The sequence below is a fragment of the Ips typographus genome, linkage group LG6 (assembly GCF_016097725.1).
Source record: "Ips typographus isolate SLU linkage group LG6, UJ_Ityp_2.0, whole genome shotgun sequence".
Classification (NCBI taxonomy): Eukaryota; Metazoa; Arthropoda; class Insecta; order Coleoptera; family Curculionidae; genus Ips; species Ips typographus.
Genome location: NC_138427.1, coordinates 5,279,431 through 5,300,941, shown reverse-complemented (window position 1 = coordinate 5,300,941; position 21,511 = coordinate 5,279,431). Strand labels below are relative to the sequence as shown.

Here is a 21,511-nt window from a genome sequence, read left to right as displayed (position 1 = left end):
AGTTTTTATCATTCGTTTAATGCTGTTCTGAAACGTGACTTCATAAAAAAATTTCACATGACTGAATTTTAATTTTATTTTGATTTAGTTTATATCAGACGTATACAATTAATTGCGTTTACAACAATGTACACTCCATTAACTTTTTCTTTAAATAATGAAAAATAATTTGCAATAAATACATCACTGGCTTTAATACTTGAACGTGACTTTTCATTACAAGGTTCAATAGTATCAGAAGCATAGGAAATAGTTAGCAAAATTGTTTGATATATGCTGCATTTATCTTATTAAAATTCAGTGAATGTTATAATATGTAACGGATTCTTGTATAAGACTGAATTTTTGCTGAGATAATATCTATTTTTAAATATGACAACCGTCAAAATTCTCTCCATGAAACAACAAACCTCAAAACTCTCTTAAAATCCAACAAAATCAGTATAAGCAATAAGCAGTACCAAACAAATTTTATAGCTTTAAGAAAAGAATTTTGACAGTTAGGTATGACATTTGGCCGTCAGTTCTATCCTAACCATGAAAACTGTCACATGGAGGTACAAAACAATAAAACATAGTTTATTACTCACTCAATAATTACGCAAACTTCATCTTTGTGGGTAATAACTACCATAACATGCTCGTTGAATAATATACTATTAAAAAATAATTTTCAAAATTCTGCAAAATATAATTAATTTACAAATGAAAAACGATAAGAATAAAAATGCAATACTCATAAATATTTAAGATATACAGAAGTATGGCAACTCATTTTTGAAACTAGAATGTGACCAAAAAAGCTCGTTGCATCAAGTATTTTTATTACTTTTTTTTAAAACTAAATATTATACGTCATAAGATCTGAAAATACTTTGCTCATTTAAAATTCAAGAAACGCCTATTATGTCATTTTTAATAATTTTTTCGAACCGTATTCAAACTAAACAACTTGCATTTGCATACACATTTAATAATTTACGAATATAGTGGTATATCCACCTATTTAGAACTGTATTTCTCAAACATTTGCATGTAAATAAGAACCGCTTTTTTGTGGTCGTTGGCCTCTAATTGCCGTTAAAACCCTTAAGAAACTGATCCGACATTACTACCTTGGCTGATCCAGTAATAAACAAGTATAGAAGGAAAAGGGCAACCGTATAATAAATGACGATTGGTGTTGAAAAATAACACGAAAACGCTTTCTACTTTCACACCGGGGAGTAGGCGAACGGAAATTGAACTCTTGGCCCTTTTAAGATTCGATGATGTTTTGACTATGAATGACTTATTCTTAAGAACTTAAAACAGTTTTGAGTTATTCACATTCTGACAAAGCATTGATTGCAATATCTTGGGAACAGTTGCGGAATACAAAACTAGAGTGGATTACATTCAAAATCTTCCAAAATACGGCTTTTCCAGGATTTCGAAATGTTTCCTTTTACGACAACGAATTTCCGGGCGCTAACATTGGGGCCCTTCTTTTCTCAATAGCTCCGGTTAGGGTTTGTGCCTTGTTTCATTGTTATTTTTAGCTTTTCTCTAAAGACCGTATTTCCCTTTAGACTTAAACTTAAATAAGTTCACTAATTCACTCTCTAAAATTACTTGCTCTTTGTAACAAGGTTTTGATGAAATAAACCATGAATCCTGTTGCTTTGACTGTTACTGTTTTCAAATTATAATAAAGTCTCTTATACCTATAAGAGACCTTAGAAGTGTACTAACTGGGAGTCAACTTTACTTTAATAAAACAACCTTAGCAAGTAGAAAATTAAACCAGAACACCCCTATAATTTAAAAATCAGTTCCTATTAAATATACTCCCGGTAATTTCTAAACCGCAAGGTTTTGCCACAAATTGCTTTGGTTTAAATGCCGGGATAAAAGACAATTATCTTGGTGTGGCTTCAGGCTGTGACTCCCTCTATATAACGAAAAACTTGGGGTGGAAAAAAGTTTTGGTGGTTACGAGTATTTTCCCTTCCTGAAAGCTGACGTCCGCATTAAGAATAATCAAAGTTTATGATGGCATGAAGGACAAAAATCGGCTTAATAAAGCTGAAGCTGGATTTATACCAAACTAGAAAAAAGTTAGGTTCCTGATGTAGGCTGCTATTAGTTCTGCTTTAGAAGAAAATATTAAATGGGAAAGTAAATCATTATTTTCTCCCGGCTCCCTCTGAATAAATATTGTGAGCTACAGCAAATAAAGACCCTCCGCGTGCTCAATGAGGCCCTTTTTATTATACTCCGGGCATTGTCTATAACTTACCAAATCAAATATTTTCCGCCTTCTTTCCAAAAGGGGATTTCTTATTGTTTTGTGTACGACTACAGGAAAAACAACTTTCCCAGCCCATACTGAATTCCTAATTGAAAAAATCCTTATCTTTATCTCTCCAATTCGGTCGATGTTACTTTAGATTCGTCAACACAAAGCTAATCTGCGTTCCACATAGTTTTATGGCGGCCATTACTTGATGAAATTGCTCAATTCAATTTTGACAAAACATTTCGTACGATAGGAAGGCTCCATTTTCCCGATTGATATATTTACATACCGAATCCACCCTTAAAAAATACCAAATCAGCTTGAAAAATATAAATCTTGTCATTGGCTTGATAGCAGAGAGAGGCTGTCATTTTATCCAATCTCGTAAAAAAGTCACTGTTTTAATTAACGTAATCTTATAATTAAGCTCAGGGCAAGAATTCTTTTAATAGCTTCTTTCAGTCGTCAAAGCTTATGGAAGTAAATACCCCCGTTTGTTTTCGAAAGGCTAATTTCCCCTTTTACCCTAAACTCAGTAAATTCCAGGGGTAGATAAGAAATTCTTTTGAAAAGTGTTTCATCGTTTACAAGTTTGCTGGGTTTTAATGTTAATCAGGTTTGAAACTGCGTTCCAAAATTTTACGTTGCGCCTGACAGAGACCATTTTGGAAATTTGCAACATTGAGGTTTACATGGAATGTGGTGTTCTGCAAATATAAGAGTATACGAGTTTTTTGGATTTTTTATAGTACTTTTACGTATTAAAATTAACCTGTTTTGCAATATAAAATTTAGAAAATACTTTGCTAGTGAAATATGTATATATACAGGGTGTCAATGATAGAGTAAAGTTCAGTATCTCATTTGTTTCAAGAAATACCAAAAAATGTTAAATACAACATTTTAGAGAATATTGAGATGCATAGTTTAATATTTTTGGATATACAGGGTGGTTCATAAAGGTGGGGCAGATACATTTTTTATAAACATTTTTTTAGAACGTTTGCACAAAATATTAGTGCAAACCAAAAATATTAGTTCTACCTTTAGAAACAATGGTGATACAGACAATTTTTCATCATAGTAAAAACTAATATTTTGGTAAAGAAACAAAAATTTTGGTGGTTTTTTACCTTTTTTTGTATTTTTTAAACTAATGAGATAAGTTTATTATCCTGACTAAACTGACTCTCTCTGTATATAAACCAATAACTAAACTCCGTTTTTTCAGAGTATAATGTGTCTGCTATTCAACGACCTTTGTGGTATATTAGTATTTTTCCAAAGAACAACACAATAATAAATATTTCTATTTGCGGTCAAAACAAGTGCAATTACTGGTAGTTTTTAGAAAATGAGAGTGAGTGTTACTATTGTTATGAATCATTCCTTAATAGATATTGTGCTTAGTCTTAAACATTAGTAATAACTCAAGCTTTTTTCTATTCAAATTTAAAAACTTTTATCACGTAGTCGTTTCATTCAGGTTTTGTGCTCTCAATCTCGACCCGATAGCGGCCATTACAGGCACAACCGGCTCCAGTATAATTTTCTTAATTAAACTCCTTTCAAATGTCCTTCGGCAAAGTATAATTAGAGAGATGGAAAAACCTTTGCTGCGTTCCTACGGCGATTAAAGGTTTTATGCCCCGTTGTAGGTTTTTTTTTAAAGCTCAGTTACACGACAACGGACTACTTTTGGGGTGTTTGTTGCTCTTTCACCAAATTTGCCATCGTATCGAGTTAATCCAACAGGACTTTCGCCAGTAATTTATAGGAAAGCGTTAAAACTGACACAAAGTCTCTAAACAGTCGCAATAATAATAATTCATCCAAGTTATTAGTAGCCTAAGGTTATTATAAGAAATTTCAATTTATATTAATTGTCAAGTCGATGTGTAAAGGTAATTAAAAATTTATTTTTCAGGCTGTCTATTTCCTGCAGACTGGTTAAATCCAATGCTTCAAGCTGTTCGGGGACGTGGAAAGAAGTTTCAATCCCTTCGATCTATCAAATAGGTAAGATTTTTTTGATTATTCATCACAAAAAAAAACTATAAAAAGCCGAATAAATCCACAACCAACCAAGTAAACGTAAAATTACATAAACTTAACTAGATAATGTATCTTAACTAGTGTTTTAAAATTTTCGAGGCGTTTATTTTTTTTTAGTTTATTAGTTTTTGATATTATTGGATAACCCGTTTACTTTAATCAGATTACAAAAACTTGTTACAGGGTGCCTTAAATTAGACGCTTTTAAATGGGAACTAATTGACAAAAATTTATCTCGGGGCCTGAGATTCAAATTTTATAGAAAATTTCGATTTTTATCAGCGTAAAACTAAATTTTACGTTTACTTTCAAAGAACTGTACGTTATATCTTTCACAAAACGGGAGAGGGTATATTTTCATCCAATTTGTTTAATCAAAATTGCTGTTTTGTCTATTCTGTTGCCAACATTTACAAAGAAAATTCACTTCACACCAATGTACTTTTTGGTTACAGCAAAACATCAACAAATGTCGTTATGCATACTATCATGGGTTTTGCCATATGAACTACGAATAGTTTAACAAAATAATAGACCAAAATGACACCTTATTTGTTACTAAACTAATTAAGAAAAGTGCACTTTTTCAAAGAGATTTTTCAAAATGTTTTCACAATTGCAGATTGTTGTAAAAGTCATATTAAGAAGGTTAAAATATTTCATTTCCTCTAGGCCTCAAAAAACATTAATTACAGGAAAAACAACAAATATCATTATGGTTCAAATATGGTTGAAGCTAACCACATCTTAATGGGTTTTGCCATAAAAACTACGGGACAGTATGACGCAAAAATATACCCAACTTACATACTGTTTGTTCTAAATAAATGAAGACAGTATGCATTTTTTTAAAGATGATTTTCATGTTGTTGAAAGTTTATTTCCACAGTTTGAATATTCCATTTTTAGCAAATTTTGAAAAAAAAGTGAAAAATTGTATTCTTCATTTAAGTATGTTTATTTTAGAAACAGTTTTACATTGATTTAAAACTTTTTTTTACCGTTAATTTCGTATAAATGAGCATAAGAGACATTGCACATTTTTGAAGAAAAGTACAACTGATTTCAAATAGTAAAAACATTTACCCCACTAGTGACGCAATGTATCAGTTTCCGGACGTTTTGGTTGTTTATCATATGAATGACTGTAAATCTATTAGGAATGTTAATATCCCAAGAAAAGGCAAAGTGAACTTACATCTTTTTTGCATTATTCCGTCTTCCCAACCATCTTCGCAATTTGTCTTGCTTCAAGCTGAAACATTAAAGATTTCCTCCACAGCACATCAGGTAAAACATGTGCCTCGTCTTTTCCGCCATAAATCAGAGATTCTGTGTCTGATCCATGCGATTTCCTAATACGGTAAACTTGCCTAAAACGATACGAACGAAAAAATTTAACGCCATTTTCGGTTGATTCGTTGAGGATAATCTTTGTTTGCGTTAGAGTCGCACGTTTCGGATCAAAGTCGAGGCGTGGTTTTATCGTCAGAGATTACACGCATTTCCGATTGAAACAACAAACCTGTCACGTTTGCTTCGAATATTTATAGGATTTCATATGGCCCAGGGAATCGAATTTCTGTGAAGACTTTGTTAGTGTAATCCTATAGCCCGCTGGAGACGTTTTGTGGGTCTGGGAACGAGTATAATGGAAATTGTTCACGTGCGGCTTCGTTTCGAACTATAGAATGTTTTAATGGTTATTAGTCGACGCTTTAAGAGTTAATTAGTTGCATTAAGCGACTCTTTTCAAACCTTCTAACACTTGACTTTGGATGAATTTATTGTTATTCAGTTTAAAGCTAAGCATTCCTTCAGAAACAACTTAATGGAGATGTTTTAAACTGCAAACTTGTTTTCATTTATAATGTGGTATATACAGAGTGTATTTAACTGTCAGTGTTTAGAGAAAATAAGTGGTTTTTTAATTATTATTATTATACTTATTGGAAACCATCAGAGGAATTTGCCACTGTCCGGCGTCTATCAACACAGTTGTATACGTAATCTGTAAAGTCAACCAGTTTATGAATAATTTTTTGCTGAGTAATACTGCTACACTGCCAAGCTTTTTATGTTTTTTGGAAAATTCCATTCTGATGCGATTTATACTGTTTTCGCAAGAAATTTGAATTGTTGAAAACCGGGAGTGAAATTCTCAAAAGAAATATTGATAGAATTGGCTGGCACATTTATTTCTCTTGATATAACTCCTTTACCTCGTTTCAAGAATATGCATCCAGGGTGGGTATTCTTAAAATGAGGGAATAGAGTTACCAAGAAAAAAGTATGCAAACTATAACAGAAATCTGCCCTTGTCAGCTTCAAGAATCAGGGCTCAGGGCTCTAATCTTGAAAGCAAGGAACAAAATTGTTGGTAGAATGTGCCACATGAGTTGACAATAGTAGGTTCTCGTCACATTCTGCCTACCTTTTTCTTACAGAAGAATACTTTTTACACAGAATATTGGCTATACTTACAGTACCTGTTCCGAAGAAGTGATTTAGTTTTACTCCCAAAAATCCAACTTAGATTCCTGTCAGATATTCACTGATATACAATTGCCTAGGCATACGTGTCTGTGACGTTCACAGCTTTTTTTATATTGAACTAATTATTAGTCTAAGTACTCTCTTATGTGAAATAGTGGATCATCATAATTGTAAAAAGTATATAAAACTAGAAAATTCACAAATGAAATTTATACGATATCAGGCAAATTTGGATAACTTTAGAACATCTGTTTTTCTTTTGTTTTAGGATAGTTATATCCTCAATATTTAAAACAGCAGTGGAACAACAAGATTTACAGTTTTTATAGAAAATATTGTTCAAACTAATTCATTCAATTAGATTCGTTTGATAAATTTACCAGCATTTTCTTTAATTTTAAATGAGCGAAATTTGTTTGGGAATAATTGGTGATGAGTGGAATCTTCTGATTTATAAATACATGCCATATTTTTTGAACATTCTCTGTCTGAGGTTATATACACAGGACTAAAAATAAAACGGTTTACAGTTCATTAATCCTACGGACCTACGCAAATAAATTACTTATATGCCGTGAAGAGGTAATTTCTTCATATCTCACTTTGAATAGCTGAAGATATTATGTTGGAATCCTTTTGGTTAATTGATTACAATCAGGATGAACGGTTAATCTTAATTGCATGAGGGGCTTTAACAACTTTTTTATGTGAAACAGGTTGGTAATCTACTTTTCAAGGTTTTACGTACATAAAATAAGATACATTTAGTTAGAGATGGTTAAATGAGTTTTTCTTTTGCAGACTTCCGCGAGTATTTACCGCGTCTACACTTGCCAGCTTCCATCAAGGTAATTTTACTACATTAATAGAATTTTGGTATAAGTAAACTTAGTGCTACGTGACGATCTCCAGCAACAAACATTCGAAAAACTGTTTATTAAGCCCGTCAATCGCAAATAATTAATGGTCCCAAACAAGCAGAATTTATTATTTCTTTGGAGCTATTTCGCTAAAACATTGATGCTTTCCATTCCGTCTTCTTCATGTACATCTTTAGCAGTGGGACGTGTCAATTATAACTAGAACTCATATAAATTTAGATTCAGAAGTGTGTCTCACTTGCACAAGCAAATCGACCGTAGGACCGGGGGCAGTAAACAATTTTAAAATGAATTTTACAAAGAAAATAGAAAACACATGTAGGCAGCCTTTCGCGTCCAAAAATAAAATGGCTGGCGTATGTTTAAAATTTAAGTACAAATATTTATCGTTAGGTGCGTGTCTGTTCGATGTTTCGTTCACTTAAACGTATTGTATTTATAAAACAATCACCCACGACATATACACCAAATCTGGCTAGTTTCAACGTCAGCAGATAATGCGTAATGTGATGAGATACAATTAGGTCAGAATATATTAAATAGCAATTTGTATTATGTTTTTTTTTAATCTACCAAATTATTCAAACATTTTTCAATCTTTTTCAAGAGTTTGATTATAATGTTTTCACAATCCAATTAGGTTATAATATAGGTGCAATGGTGGGAAAATGTCATCATCAACATGGCGGCTTTTTAAATTAAATGTCGTTTGCAATTTGAGTTTGTTGTTCGTTTACTACTTCAGTACTAGCGAAAGTAATCTATGATTGATTATTTTGAAAAAAGATATGAATAACCTACTTGAACCCATTACTTTACGTCAATTTGCTAAATCGAGTTATTGTGGATTTGGAAGATGCTGAAAAGGATGTTCTTTAAGCCATTCAAATCCAAAATATAGGGGAAAAAGCAGAATTGAGGCTTCATATGCTTCATATTCCCCTGCAAATTCTTATACAGATCCTATTAAAGTAATAATATCTATTCAGATCTAAGTCCACAATAACAATATTAGGTTCTGACAGAATTTATTTTATTAAAACACTCAAAACCGCCATTTTCGTCAGTATGTCGAAATTTACACATGTAAGAAAAGTTTCTACTGATTTTTAGATAGTGGCGCAAAATTGGATTCTTTTAAAAGAAAATGCTACAAACTAATTTTTATTTACATTTTATTTTCTAAGAAACATTGCATAGAGCAAAGAAGTAAATAAGCCAGTAATCTTTCTATTTTTATATTATTTCATCATTAAAATTACAGCTCTATCTTTCATAAAATATTAACAAGAATACAAAAGATACTACTTAACATTATTTAATTCAATATCAAAGAAAATTAAAATAATGTACTAATGATATAAACAAAACTAATGAACAAACCTATCTAATTTTTTATTACATACAAAAAGTCCAAAAATGACATGAATAACATGATTAATATCGGGGCAACACTGAGCTTCGCATCCAATACTATCTGCATTTAAATTTCTGTCTGAAAGGGCTTTTTTCGGTTCTCGTTACAAGCCAAATAACTGAAGGACCTCGTAAATGCCATCGAGGCGTGAAATGGAATCTACCTGCTCTATTTCTGTAGAGAGTCGATGGCCGCTACGAAGTTGCCGTAGCAAATGGGGCCCCTCGTCCAATATGCAGTTTGCGCCGGGGCTTTGCCCTCTCACTCGGGGCGGAGAAAGTGCGCCATGCACGCTCGTTTTCTATCTCTCTCGTTTAAATGCCATATAAAAATGTATACCAGGGAAGTTAGATTTACTCTTTATACCTGGGAGCTTTAGAAGTACAGCAAGAATTGAATTCCAGGGTTTATAGAGAATATATACCTAGTTTTTGTTTCTTGTAATATTCAAGCAACATTTCAGGTAACAAGAAATAAGTTTCAAAAAGTTTGGAAAGTTAACTTATACTTAACTAGTAATAAAACCAATATAGTCACAGTGTTACCAATACTTTCTTATATCAGCTCAATATAAGCAAATACTCCAAAATAACTAAATAAATACTTAGAAAAAATACTTTAGAAAAAATTGATAAATTTAAATTTAACTTATTTTAGAAACAGATTAAGGTTTTGAGTAAATATTAAAATAGAGTTTATGTTTTTTCTAGCTTTCCAACCTTACAAAAATATATAAATTTTTGTTTTTCTAATAATTAAATTTTTCTAAACAACACACAAAAAATATATGGTTAGTTATAGGCATTTGTTTATTTTAGTTAACAATATTGTACTATGCTCCATTAAAAAGAACAATATGTTTTTCATTCACAACTTTGTTAGAGGTTTTAAATTCATAACTTTAATCTACCATCTAAATTAAAGCCCATCTAATTTAAGTAGACAGTTTCATGGGTTTTAGCCCTCAATTCGTCACGGTTCTAGTCCGAAAATATTCGGAAGCTCTGCTAGAGGTTAGAATGCGTGTCGTTATTAGGGAAATAAAGCGTAATCATAAAATTTTATGGCTCGGTTGGTCGAAATGAAGAGCAGTAAGTAAGCCACAACAGGTGGAAAATGTCTTTGCTATTTTATCAATCGTTTAACTTAACTGATCTGTGGTAATGAAAAAAGAAACATTTGAAATTTCTATATTTATACTAGAACGCTGACACTCAGTTATGGTTGTTATGAAGTCTTCAATCAATTCTGTAATTGCATTTTGTTTACTAGGTTCTTTTCACTGACAAGTAATTTAGGCCAAGTTAGAGAGTAGTCAAGGTTTCCTACCTACACTCTTAAAACCAATTATTAGTTTCGTTATGGATAAATTGTTAGGCCATTAAACTCACAACTAACCAAATCAAATACTGCACAGAAAGAGGGCTTTGTCAATAAAAGTTTTACTTAAATTACACGCAACAACTAAGTTTTTTTTATCAAAGACGCACAAAAAAGTTCTTCAAACCTGATTTAGTCCTACCAACAGCTGACGATGACAGTTTCTTAAAGTTTTTTTATATTGGAGGAAAGTACAACCTACTTATATTGGATATTGTGTTAATTTTGAAAGTGAACAACACAAAGGCAAATAATAACTGAAAGTAATCGTAATAATTAATTGATACAGATACCATAAACAAAAATATGATCAGAAATACATAACGGAATCCAAAAATGTTTAGTCATATTTGAGTTAATTTTCAATGTTGCTAAGTTGTTTCTTTTTAATTTTTTAATACTGTTGTTATACTCTAACTCAGTTCCATTAAATTCTTGGATTCATAGGTTTTTCCTAAAAAAATAATACATTTATAAAAGAAAAATATTTTTATAAAAATACTTGGTAATAAAAGTAAATCAAGTACATTTATGCTAATTAACATTGACCACGCTTTTCCATATGAGCAATTTCAAATAGCAGATCCAATCATATTTATTCATTGAACGTTAAAAAAAAAGTAATCAATCCGGTCAATGTTTCTGGGACATTCCTTTGCAATATGGTTCAGTACCATAAATAGCCCATTGAAATAGGTAGCAAAAGGGTCGTAAAAGACCCAGGGCTATTATTCTATTGCCCCCGTTGTAGGTATAGAAAAACCTTGACTAATTACAATTGAATAGAATAATATGTCATGCACCGGTCTTTGATAGTTAATTATTTAAAACAAAAAAATTCGGACATTGTTAATTATCGTAAGTCGCACGTATATGTAGATGCGTAGATCTCTGCTGGAGGCAACGACGTACGTTACTTTGCCGGCGTAGCGTTTCACGTAACGCTCGCTAGATCGCAGGCGCATCGCCAATCGCAGTCGGGTTTTTGGTCCTTCGCGAGCTTAAAGCACACAGAAATTCAGTGTGTGTTCGCAACTTGCGCCTTGTGACAGTTACATTCGATGTACGTTGACGATATGCCACTACGCGATCTGCTTCTCTCGATACGTGATCCTTCGAGCGCGCTCTCCAACTTTTCTTGAACACTTCGTAATTTTTTTTTTTGCTTCGTCGGTGCTGTTTTGGATAGAGGAAGCGTAAAGTTCGGACGCTAGCAAAAACTGAAAGAGCGTAAATTGTTACAACTGCCAATAAAATATTTTACGGCTCGTAAACTTTTTGTATACAAGGTGCCGCATCATCTGGTGGTGATTTATGTGCACTTTGAGCGAAGTGTTTTAGCGGCCGCTATCGCGACATTAGAACTACCTAAGTTTTGTTGGGAGATCGTCCGGGACATTGATAAATGAATTTTAAACTAATTTGTGGGTTTTTCGACTTTTTTTCATAAATCCTCGCCGTTCTTCAAACGCCGTGATCTTTCATCAACACCATCGTTGCCACCATCGCGGATCCCGTGGCGTGCGCCGCACCCACCCTGTACGACCATGTGGTTCATCCTCCCGGGCCTTCACCAGCCTCCGCCGCGGGCTCCTCCACCGGGGTGGCCTGGTGGTCCATGATGAACGGAGGCCTCTACGAAGAAAGTCCACCACCGGTTCCTCAAAGTGCCGCCACACCGAGTGGTACCAGCGGGATGACCAGTCCACCAGCAGCCGCACCTCCCGCCGCCACAACGTCGGCTACCTCCAGTTCTTCGCCGGCAAGCGTAACCAGCAACAGCGGTTCGGCTGGTCCTTTGCACATTCCCGCTAAAAGACTGACCTCGGGTAGTTATGGCGATTGCACGGATGGTAGTGTGATCAGACACGGCCAAAACCATTGGACGTCCTATTCACCCTCTGAAAACCACACGGCTTTCGAACCATCTTTGGGACATCAGTACAATCCCAGTGCTTATTACAACCTAACGACCGATCCCAATGGTAGTAGAGACCACAAACCTCCACTACCCTTTTGGTCACCGGCCACTGCCTCATCGGCCACGTCTGACTACAATAAGTACAACAGAGGAGGTGTCGGTGCTGATCCTTCATCGTCTTGCCATCAATCTTTTGGGGGTGGTTCCTGGTGTAACGTGTACAACTCTCCGTACTCCGGCAGCACCAGGCATCACGTTGACGGACCTTATTTAACACCCACAGATGATCGGGGGAGGGTTCCTACTTTGGACGCTGGGTTTTCCCATCCAGACAGTCGATATGGTCTCACCAATTATGGAGCACCTGAATCAGTTCCTTCTACGCCCTATCCGCCACCAGGTAAGCGTTACATTGTTATATAATTTATACCCAGTCAAAGTTCACAGCAATAAATTACAAGCATTGGAAAAATTACTTAAAAGTGCAACATCAAAAGTATTAACATCAATCACCCGTTCGTGTTATTTTTCTTATTCAATAATTATATACTACCAGAAAAACAGTGAGTAATTAGTCTCAATGTCACCAGTTCATCTAATTTATTCTTGTTTAGATGTCAGGGAATAAATTAATGTAATATCCTTTAAAACTAATACTAACTACCGGCAAAAGATGGCGCCAGCCTGATAACTTTATGCACAAGGCCTATCTGAATTGCATCGGTGTGAATAATCGATACTTTTATTGTCGCAATCGTCCCTTTAAAGGCCCAGCTGGAGTTGAAGGGCTTTCCTGTTCTTTAGGGTGCGGTAGCAATTTTTGCTAAGTATTTTTTTACTTCAGATTTAATGTGTTAGGTTTCTTTATATGTTTATCAAGTCAAATTTCAGTTTTTTATTTGTAAAATAGTAAAATTTCATAGGGATGTAGTATGTAGGTATATACCGTGTATTGAGATTTTCGCAACTTTGTTATTCTCTTTGCTAGAGTTTTCAAAGTTAAAAACAATGTTTTGTGATAGTTCTGGCTGAAAACTGCAAACTAACTTAAATTTTTCAATTATTTGTTCAGAATTACCAAAAAATGTAAATTTCTCAATACAGAAAAATATCTTAAATAGAAGAAATTAAAAAAAAACAATGAACAAACAATTCAATTTTTTTTTGGGATCAGATCACTCACAAAAAAGAAGATAAAAGAATTGTTTAGATAAAATGTAAAAATTTGTTAATACGACCATAAAAATTAAATTTAAAATAGATTTTTTAATCGGGCTATAAAAATCAGGCAAAATTTCCTCTAACAAAAATTATTTCCTTTTAAATTTAAAATATTTTCGCATTTCGAACCATATCCGCGTGCAGTTTTCCATTCTACATCTATTTTAATGACTAACTGATTTTAACATTTTGTCAGTCTAATTGGTCGTTTTAGTAAAACTAACTATTAAACATCAATTTTTTTTGGAATTTATTAAAAATTTTATATTTCTTGATACAGCGTTACATATAGACAAAATTTGCATGAATAGGTAGTAAGTAGCTTTTCGAAAACGAGAAAATTTGGCTTGATTTAGCAAAAAATTCTCTAGACTAAGTAGGTAGGTAGCAAAATCTAAAAAATCCAATGTAGTTACTGATTTCATGAGGATGAGACAACGCTGGATTTACTAAAATACTAGAAATGGCATCATAATGAACATATAACATAATGGTATTCCCATTCTTATTTGACTACCCAGTGTTAGTCTAATTCCAAGGGCTACTATTGCTATCTGCAATACTGGAATTTAGGCACAAAATGAACAATATATAAATCCTGACCTGACTAATTGAGACCTGTAAGCAATGTTGCCAAACCTAATTTGATTGTGAAGAATCTAACTCGAGATCTAAATACAATTTATTTAATTTCTGCAATTTACATTTAACTACAGTTTATTACCACAAAAGAGGTACTGTGGAGTATAATGCATTTTGAATTCTTTGTATTCGATGCATTCAGCAAAATGAAAAAAATATTTTAAAACCTAAAATAAAAGATACAAGAATAAATAGATATAAAGCTATTTAAAGAAAACTTAAAACATTTCTTAACCTACACCACCCAGTGACATTAAGACCAAATTAAATCTGAATAGCTTCCGTGCAAATACTTGAGTATCAATAAATAATTTAACACATAAAACCAACAGTATAATACTCATAAATAAACAATAAAAATAATTGCCGTCTTTATTAGCTAACTGTTTAGCGAAATGAAGGTTCAATTACAAAGAACAATGTCGCCAATTAATTATCATATTGTTGGGTAAAGCAATAATAAAAATGTAAATGGGCACGCGGTTTTGCTTTTTAAATTAGAATAATTAGATTATAGTAAAATGTTTATTATCGCAATATTTATAATAGACACCAATAAAAGGATAATAAAAATTTTAACAATAAATCACTGAGAAAACGCGCTTAAGTTAGTAAACACAAATAATGAGTACGATAAACTGTCATAATTGGGTTCAGTCAGCTGAGCATTTTTAACACATTTTATGGCTTAGGTCAGTTTTATGACATAGTAAAAGTGCTTTATAACTCTAACGTACTACTACTACTACAACTTCAGTACGTCAAGTTGAAGGCAACGACTCTCAGTCTTGGAATGACATTAAAACTTTATGTTATTTGTTTTGGTCTTACCTTGTGACGATTGAATTAATTAATTATTACATCTCACTATAATTTAGTAGTAATTTTAAATTTAAATTGAGAAAAAAACAAAATATAATCAAATAAAGCAAGTTCTTATAGGGATAAACCACCCTTTTTTCAGCTGGGCTACTTTTAACAGTGTTGTCATATTTTAAAACTGTTCTACCTCTTTGATCGCTTTTTACTGCAGCTCGTCTTAAGAATGGGATAATGATTAGCTTCAGATAGTTAAGTAAATGTAGTTGTAATTGATGATCACGTAACTCTGTGTGGTGAAATTTGGAAAGTGTAGAAACGTCTTATGTGGCAACATTGTAAAATCACGACCGCATATCCGAAGAGAGCAGTTGGTCCGTTTAACGACCGCGTTTACATCTCGATTCTTGGTGACGTCAGGACCATCAATGGTCACATGACCAGCTCCAGCTGATGTAGATGAGTTCAGTTGGCACGCATTTTACGATAACCGTTGTTTTCCGAATAAAGTAAGAAGGAAAGAGGAAGGAAGGAGATTTCAATTCATCAAATTGATTGGAACTAAAATGAACAAATGCCTTTTGTACATGGTTCATTCGGTCATGACATGAAAAACTGCATGTTAAAATATACAGGGAATTCGAAGATAACAGTTTACACACTTTTTAGTGCAAACAGTTTAGCAGATATAATATAATAATAATAAATTATAATATAACCGTCTAGAGATGTTTTCCACATGGTCATGGACCCAGACACCTGACCAGACTGTTTGATAAGGAGCACAACTTTGTTACTACATTTTATAATCTTGTTAATTAATTTTAATAGGACACTGTTCGTTTGCTTTACAATAATTATATATTCAGTCTATATTACTACATTGTCACGTTTCAACAATGTAGGTAAAGTTAAAAAACACAAATTGCAGTAATTACAATCATTTTCGCAAAAAAGTGCTCTTTTTTAGAACTGCGATAAATTTTAAATAATAGATTAAGGTTCAGTTTTAGTCCCTACATTAAAAAGTACTCTAGTTATTTTTTACACTATTTTTAATTACATATTTCCATCTACAAGTATAATAACACTGTATAACAACACTGGTTACCTAAAAATCAATATCCTTGTAAAGATATTTTGAATTAGAAATAACCACAAAAAATTCTTATATTAAATACAAATTGTTATCTCAAACGATTCCTGAGAATTACTAATCTAAGTAACTGTTTACTCTTCAGGGTGTCACAAAATTACTATTCCCAATTTTTAGAAATGATAGGGGGCACTAAATTAAACATTTTTTATTAATGTACCAGTGCCCGGAAATTTCTCGGTGTCAAGATAAATTAGAAATCTTTAAAAACAAAAATTAAAATGCTTTAGTATTAAGATCAAATTAAATACCTAAAGTGAAATCATAGCAACCTAAGTTTATACAGCAACAACTCATCTAAATTATATGTTATGTTATTAAAGTTTGGCCATTTAAAACTGGAACATTGTAATTTTGTTAATTCTGCCTTATTTTTTGTCTATCAATCAAATCTACAAGAATGATAATATTTTATTTAAAAATAAATTTTGTTTTCTGCTGAATAACTGCATCTTACATCAGTTTACTAAAATAATTAATAATTCTGTTAAGTTTTGTGCATAGACTTTGTATTTTTATAATACATAATATAACTATTAACTATTGTCTTAAAACACTTGAATATCATATTAAGGCAAATTATGAAAAAATTTTTGATAATTTAGATTGACAACATTTTTAATTTTTGCAGGATCTCTTGGTCCGATGGGCGTGGGCGTATCCTGCGGTGGAAGTAGCAATCCGTTGGAATGGACCGGTCAGGTGACCGTACGCAAAAAACGCAAACCCTACTCAAAATTCCAGACCCTGGAACTGGAAAAAGAGTTTCTGTTCAATGCGTACGTGTCGAAACAAAAACGTTGGGAACTAGCACGGAACCTGAATTTGTCCGAACGACAGGTGAAAATTTGGTTCCAAAATCGACGCATGAAAAACAAAAAAAACACGCAAAGACAGGCGGCCCAACAACAAAACAACAATAACTCGGCCACCAACAACCAGAACCATCATCACCATCCGGGCCATCTGCATCCGCAACATCACGTTGTCAGTCACCACGTTTCGGCTAATGGGACTTTAAAACATCATCAGTGACCTATGGGGTTTACGGGGGTTGCCTTGGGTAATCCCCACGGGTTGACTACTTAAAAAGGGGGAAGAGTTTGGTGGGTGGTTTTGGGTTCTTTGCAGTGCCAAAGAAAAACCGTATTTGTAGAGGTTTTGCGGTTAAAATACGAAATTAGGCAGGGCTTGTGCAAATTTGTAATATTTTTTTTCGAGACAAGAAAATTCCTGATATTTTTGTTTGTAGTTTTAAGAAAAACACGGTTATAATATGTATAATTCATAATATGAATTTGAAAGGTTATTGAAAACTTATATTAAGTTTTATATGGTATTTTTTTAGGTATTATTGTTTCTGCTGTTGATTTTGCATTGTGGTGATATTATTAGTTCGAATGTTTTAACTGTGGTGAGTTCTAGTGTTGCAGAAAGTTTTACGGTAAATCCAGTGCAATTATTTTTTTTTGTACTTAATTTGACGGATATGCTCTCTGATCCGTTTTAGCAGCTATAAAAATCGCAAAAAATGCCTATTAAAACAAATTATATAGTTTTAGGTACTTTGTAAATACGTCGACTGTCATTTTTGTCCTTAGATGTTAATTATTGGTATGTTGAGAAAATGTAATCAGTGTTGCCTATTTAGCCTAAATGTATAGTAAATTATTAAAGGTATAGAACGCTTAAATAATAATCGCCATAAATTCTGTGTTACTTCTTAAGTTTTTCTTCGAATTATAACGTCTGTAAATATATTTGTTAGGTACCTGTATATCTTTTAACTTTCCATGAGACACTACAAAAAATTTGTAGATATTTTAATTTAACAAAATTACTACACATTTTCTGTAGGTTATACTTAACATAGATGGTATAATAGTCATTCTACCGCTTGGTGTTTTGCCACTAAATTTACTGTAATATATCTAAGAAACCTTCTCTAGGAACCGAATTTTACTGTAACTATAAACCTATTATTAACCAACCCTATAAAATGTAAGACACTTTTGGGCAAGCAAGCCAATGATGACAGTCCAGAAACGAGTAAATTGTTTTAAAAAAGGTGAATATTTGACTTGCTCACTTTCCTATCAAGTATTTTGATAACTCGACTAAGTTAAAAATGTTGTAAATATTTTAATGAATAAATTAGATAAGAAATAATAAACAAATTAATGAGTATTTAAAACTAAAGTGTAAAAATTTTTCAGAAAAAAAGCAAAAATATTGCTGATTGATCTCTGGTTGGCTGATGTTTATATTTTTTTAGTTAATGTTACTTAATTTTCATCTCTATATTGGCTTTAGGTTATTTTGATACTGATCTAAAGAAGGTAAGTATAATAGGTTTGTATATACAGGGTGTTAAACATATTCTGGCTTTCTAAGTTAAGAGTATCATTGTTGCTTTTCTTATTTTGCACCATCAAACTTGTTAGTGGAAACCCTGTATATCAACTTAATAACCTAAAGCAGCTGGACGGAATGCAACTTTATGGAGCTTTTAAGCTTAAAAACAAAATCATTAATTGCATTCCGTACATTTTACGTTGATATTTCCGCACTTTATATGTTAAAAGTTTTATTTTTTTAAGTTCCAAAATTTCACTTGTTGTGTTCATGAAGCATATTGTTGTGTTTATATGTACCTATACTTATAATGTATACATACAAAATAACAAATTAAAAAGTAGGTAGCGTATAATTTATTTCTGATCAAACCCTTCCTTTCCTTTTAAGTGGTTCATCTTCCTTTTTTACTGGAACTACCAGATGCTGCAGTAAAGATTGGATGCATCATGATACCAAAGATCTTCTGCACCAATTTTCTGAATGTGAAATGATTTCAGTGAAAATAATTGATCCCATTGAACTTAAATTGTATTGACTTAATGCAAAGTACATGTACGTATATATTATTGCTTTTATCTGAAATTTGGGAGTACTGTGTAATGTGAAAACTTACTTTAAGCTCTTAATTGCAAAGGGCTTATTGGTGCGGATCTTTCATTTACCGAAGCTTTTCGAAAACACACTACATCTTCTTTAGTCCTGATAATTCGGGGTCGTTCGGGTGCGTTTCGTTACAATGCGGATCAGTAGAGCAAGAAACTGGGTCTCTCCTGTAAAAATAACAAAATTTAAATATCAAACTGATAATAAAACACAAAAATTAAAAACATTTGTCAATAGAACATCATTTATGATTAATTTGGAAAAACGGTTTAGATAAAGCAAAAATACAAGTTTTACAATTAAAATCATTATTATTTTAAATTTATATACACATATCATCAAAGTTATTACTTTACCACTATGATGATCTAACATTATGTGTATTAAAGTAAGAGCAAAAAAATCAATATTTATGGAAAGACATTGTTTAAATAATTACAAAAAAATTGACAATGGCATCAGAGAAAATGTTATAGATATAGACAATAAATAAAAATAAAAAAAGTTATTGGCCCATGAGGGGATCGAACCCGCGACCTTCGCGTTATTAGCACGACGCTCTAACCAACTGAGCTAATGGGCCATGTATCTCGCTTTGAATTAACGTTGAACTTACTAAACTACACTGTGTTCTGTAAGTTTATTAAAATAATCAGTAAAAATAAGTAAATATTTTACTTTCAATGTGTGTTTACTATGTAATTTACAAAATGTTACTAATGTCAAGTCTAATATAAAGCCTTCATTTGGGTATAGGCATATGTAACGTGTAGCAATCTGACAGTTGTCACATGAAAATCAACAGGTTTGTTCATAGAGCGGTCATGTGACTTGTCATGACAATGTCAAAATGAACGGGCGTGCCCACCGCCTACTATACTAGAAAGCCTAGAAGGTGCTTGTCAAAAATTCCAATATGGCGGAAATAGTGCTGACAGTTTGCGTTTGTTTGTATAGTGGAAATTGAGTTTTTTGAGGATTAGATGAATTTTTACGGTTTAAAATCAAAACTTGAGGTTATTTGCGTGAGTTATTTTGGTTTGCTGCCGTTCATAAGTTTTTCAAGCCACATTGTAACAGCAATTCAGGGAAAAGCCTTTTTTACTTTACAAAAAACCGGATCTAACTCAACAGTGGTTGAACACTTTGAAGTGGAATGATTTTACTCCAACACTATACTCAATGGTAAGTACCAGTGCTTTCTAGTACAGTAAACTTATTAGGTACTTGTTACATGCACAGGTATGTGAGTTACATTTTAAAGCATCCTTCAATGTGAGAGCAACAAAAATAATTTTGAATGAATGTTCTTGGTAATAACATAAGAACCATTTACCAGTTTTGCTTACCTAGTTTCAAGGATTTACAGATTTTCTTACATTCAACAGTGTTTAAACTAGTTTGCTGTGTGTTGTACTTTCCAGGACAAATGTTCTAACCAATTTGTTTAGGCTGGACTTGATTGTTTATAAAAAGCTCTATCTATACATATCTGGATCAGGAATTAACCCTTTTTTGATTTTTCACTCACAACTTGCAATTAACTACACGAAACAATAAAAAAAAAACATATTTTTTACTGCATCTGCATACGTTTTCTAGTATAGAAAGGCCAAAGGCAAATATAGGTGGCGTGCCTAATGTTTTTTATTTTTTTCCGGAACGCTCCCTTAAAAAACAACACGTGACTTTTGTTGTTAATAACATCAAATAAACCAATATTAATATACAGGTGTGGTAAAACTAAAACTGATCATAGGAAAATCGTGTCACTGACAGAGAAACATAGATAGTTGAATGTGCCAGACAGACAGAAAATCTAATTAAATTTAGTAAGGGGGGTAATATTGTTGGAAGCTTATCTAAATTCATTCACTGGATTAGTTACATAATTTTGTTATTGGCTTAAACAAATGTACACAGAAAACAAACTAAACACAGGACACTTATAGGAAATACATTATCAAATAAATGAAAATGATTAGAAATGTTCTAGTGACAAAATTAATTTTGCAAGTAATTTAGTCGACGAATTCAGAGAAACGTTTGACAACATTGCAACAAAATTTCCGCCTTTTTGGAATTTTTTTTAGGTTTGTCTCGACCATGCAATTATCAAAGTTTCAATCATTCATCAATTCTATTATGGCCCGTTTTAGTTTTACAATGCCTGTGTAATACAATGGCTCTTCAATTGTATATTCTAAAAAGTAAGTAACTTAGTAATTGGCAACTTACTAAGCAGTAAGCTGAAAAAATATCCAAAAACGGTTCAATAACG

At 32.6% G+C, this 21,511-nt stretch overlaps 1 protein-coding gene, 1 long non-coding RNA gene and 1 other non-coding gene across 5 annotated transcripts in view; 1 reads left to right on the top strand and 2 right to left on the bottom strand.

Moving 5' to 3' along the window:
* The window catches only part of Abd-B (Homeobox protein abdominal B), a 74,821-nt gene extending 55,854 nt beyond the window's left edge, over positions 1-18,967 (top strand). For all 3 annotated transcript variants that reach the window (XM_081981610.1, XM_081981608.1, XM_081981609.1), the window contains exons 3-6: positions 4,209-4,300; positions 7,634-7,680; positions 12,088-12,831; positions 16,901-18,967. In XM_081981610.1, coding sequence (XP_081837736.1) covers positions 12,129-12,831; positions 16,901-17,304 — 1,107 coding nt within the window. In that variant the 5' untranslated portion in view covers positions 4,209-4,300; positions 7,634-7,680; positions 12,088-12,128 and the 3' untranslated portion in view covers positions 17,305-18,967. The remainder of the gene's footprint in view (positions 1-4,208; positions 4,301-7,633; positions 7,681-12,087; positions 12,832-16,900) is intronic.
* Positions 18,968-18,980: 13 nt separating this feature from the next.
* LOC145730413 (uncharacterized) lies at positions 18,981-20,821 on the bottom strand. Its single transcript, XR_014178615.1, has 3 exons — positions 20,580-20,821; positions 19,241-19,397; positions 18,981-19,103 (listed from the first exon to the last, which is right to left on the bottom strand). It is a non-coding gene; the product is annotated as an uncharacterized LOC145730413 (long non-coding RNA).
* TRNAI-AAU (transfer RNA isoleucine (anticodon AAU)) lies at positions 19,740-19,813 on the bottom strand. Its single transcript has one exon. It is a non-coding gene; the product is annotated as a tRNA-Ile (tRNA).
* Positions 20,822-21,511: the final 690 nt, after the last annotated feature.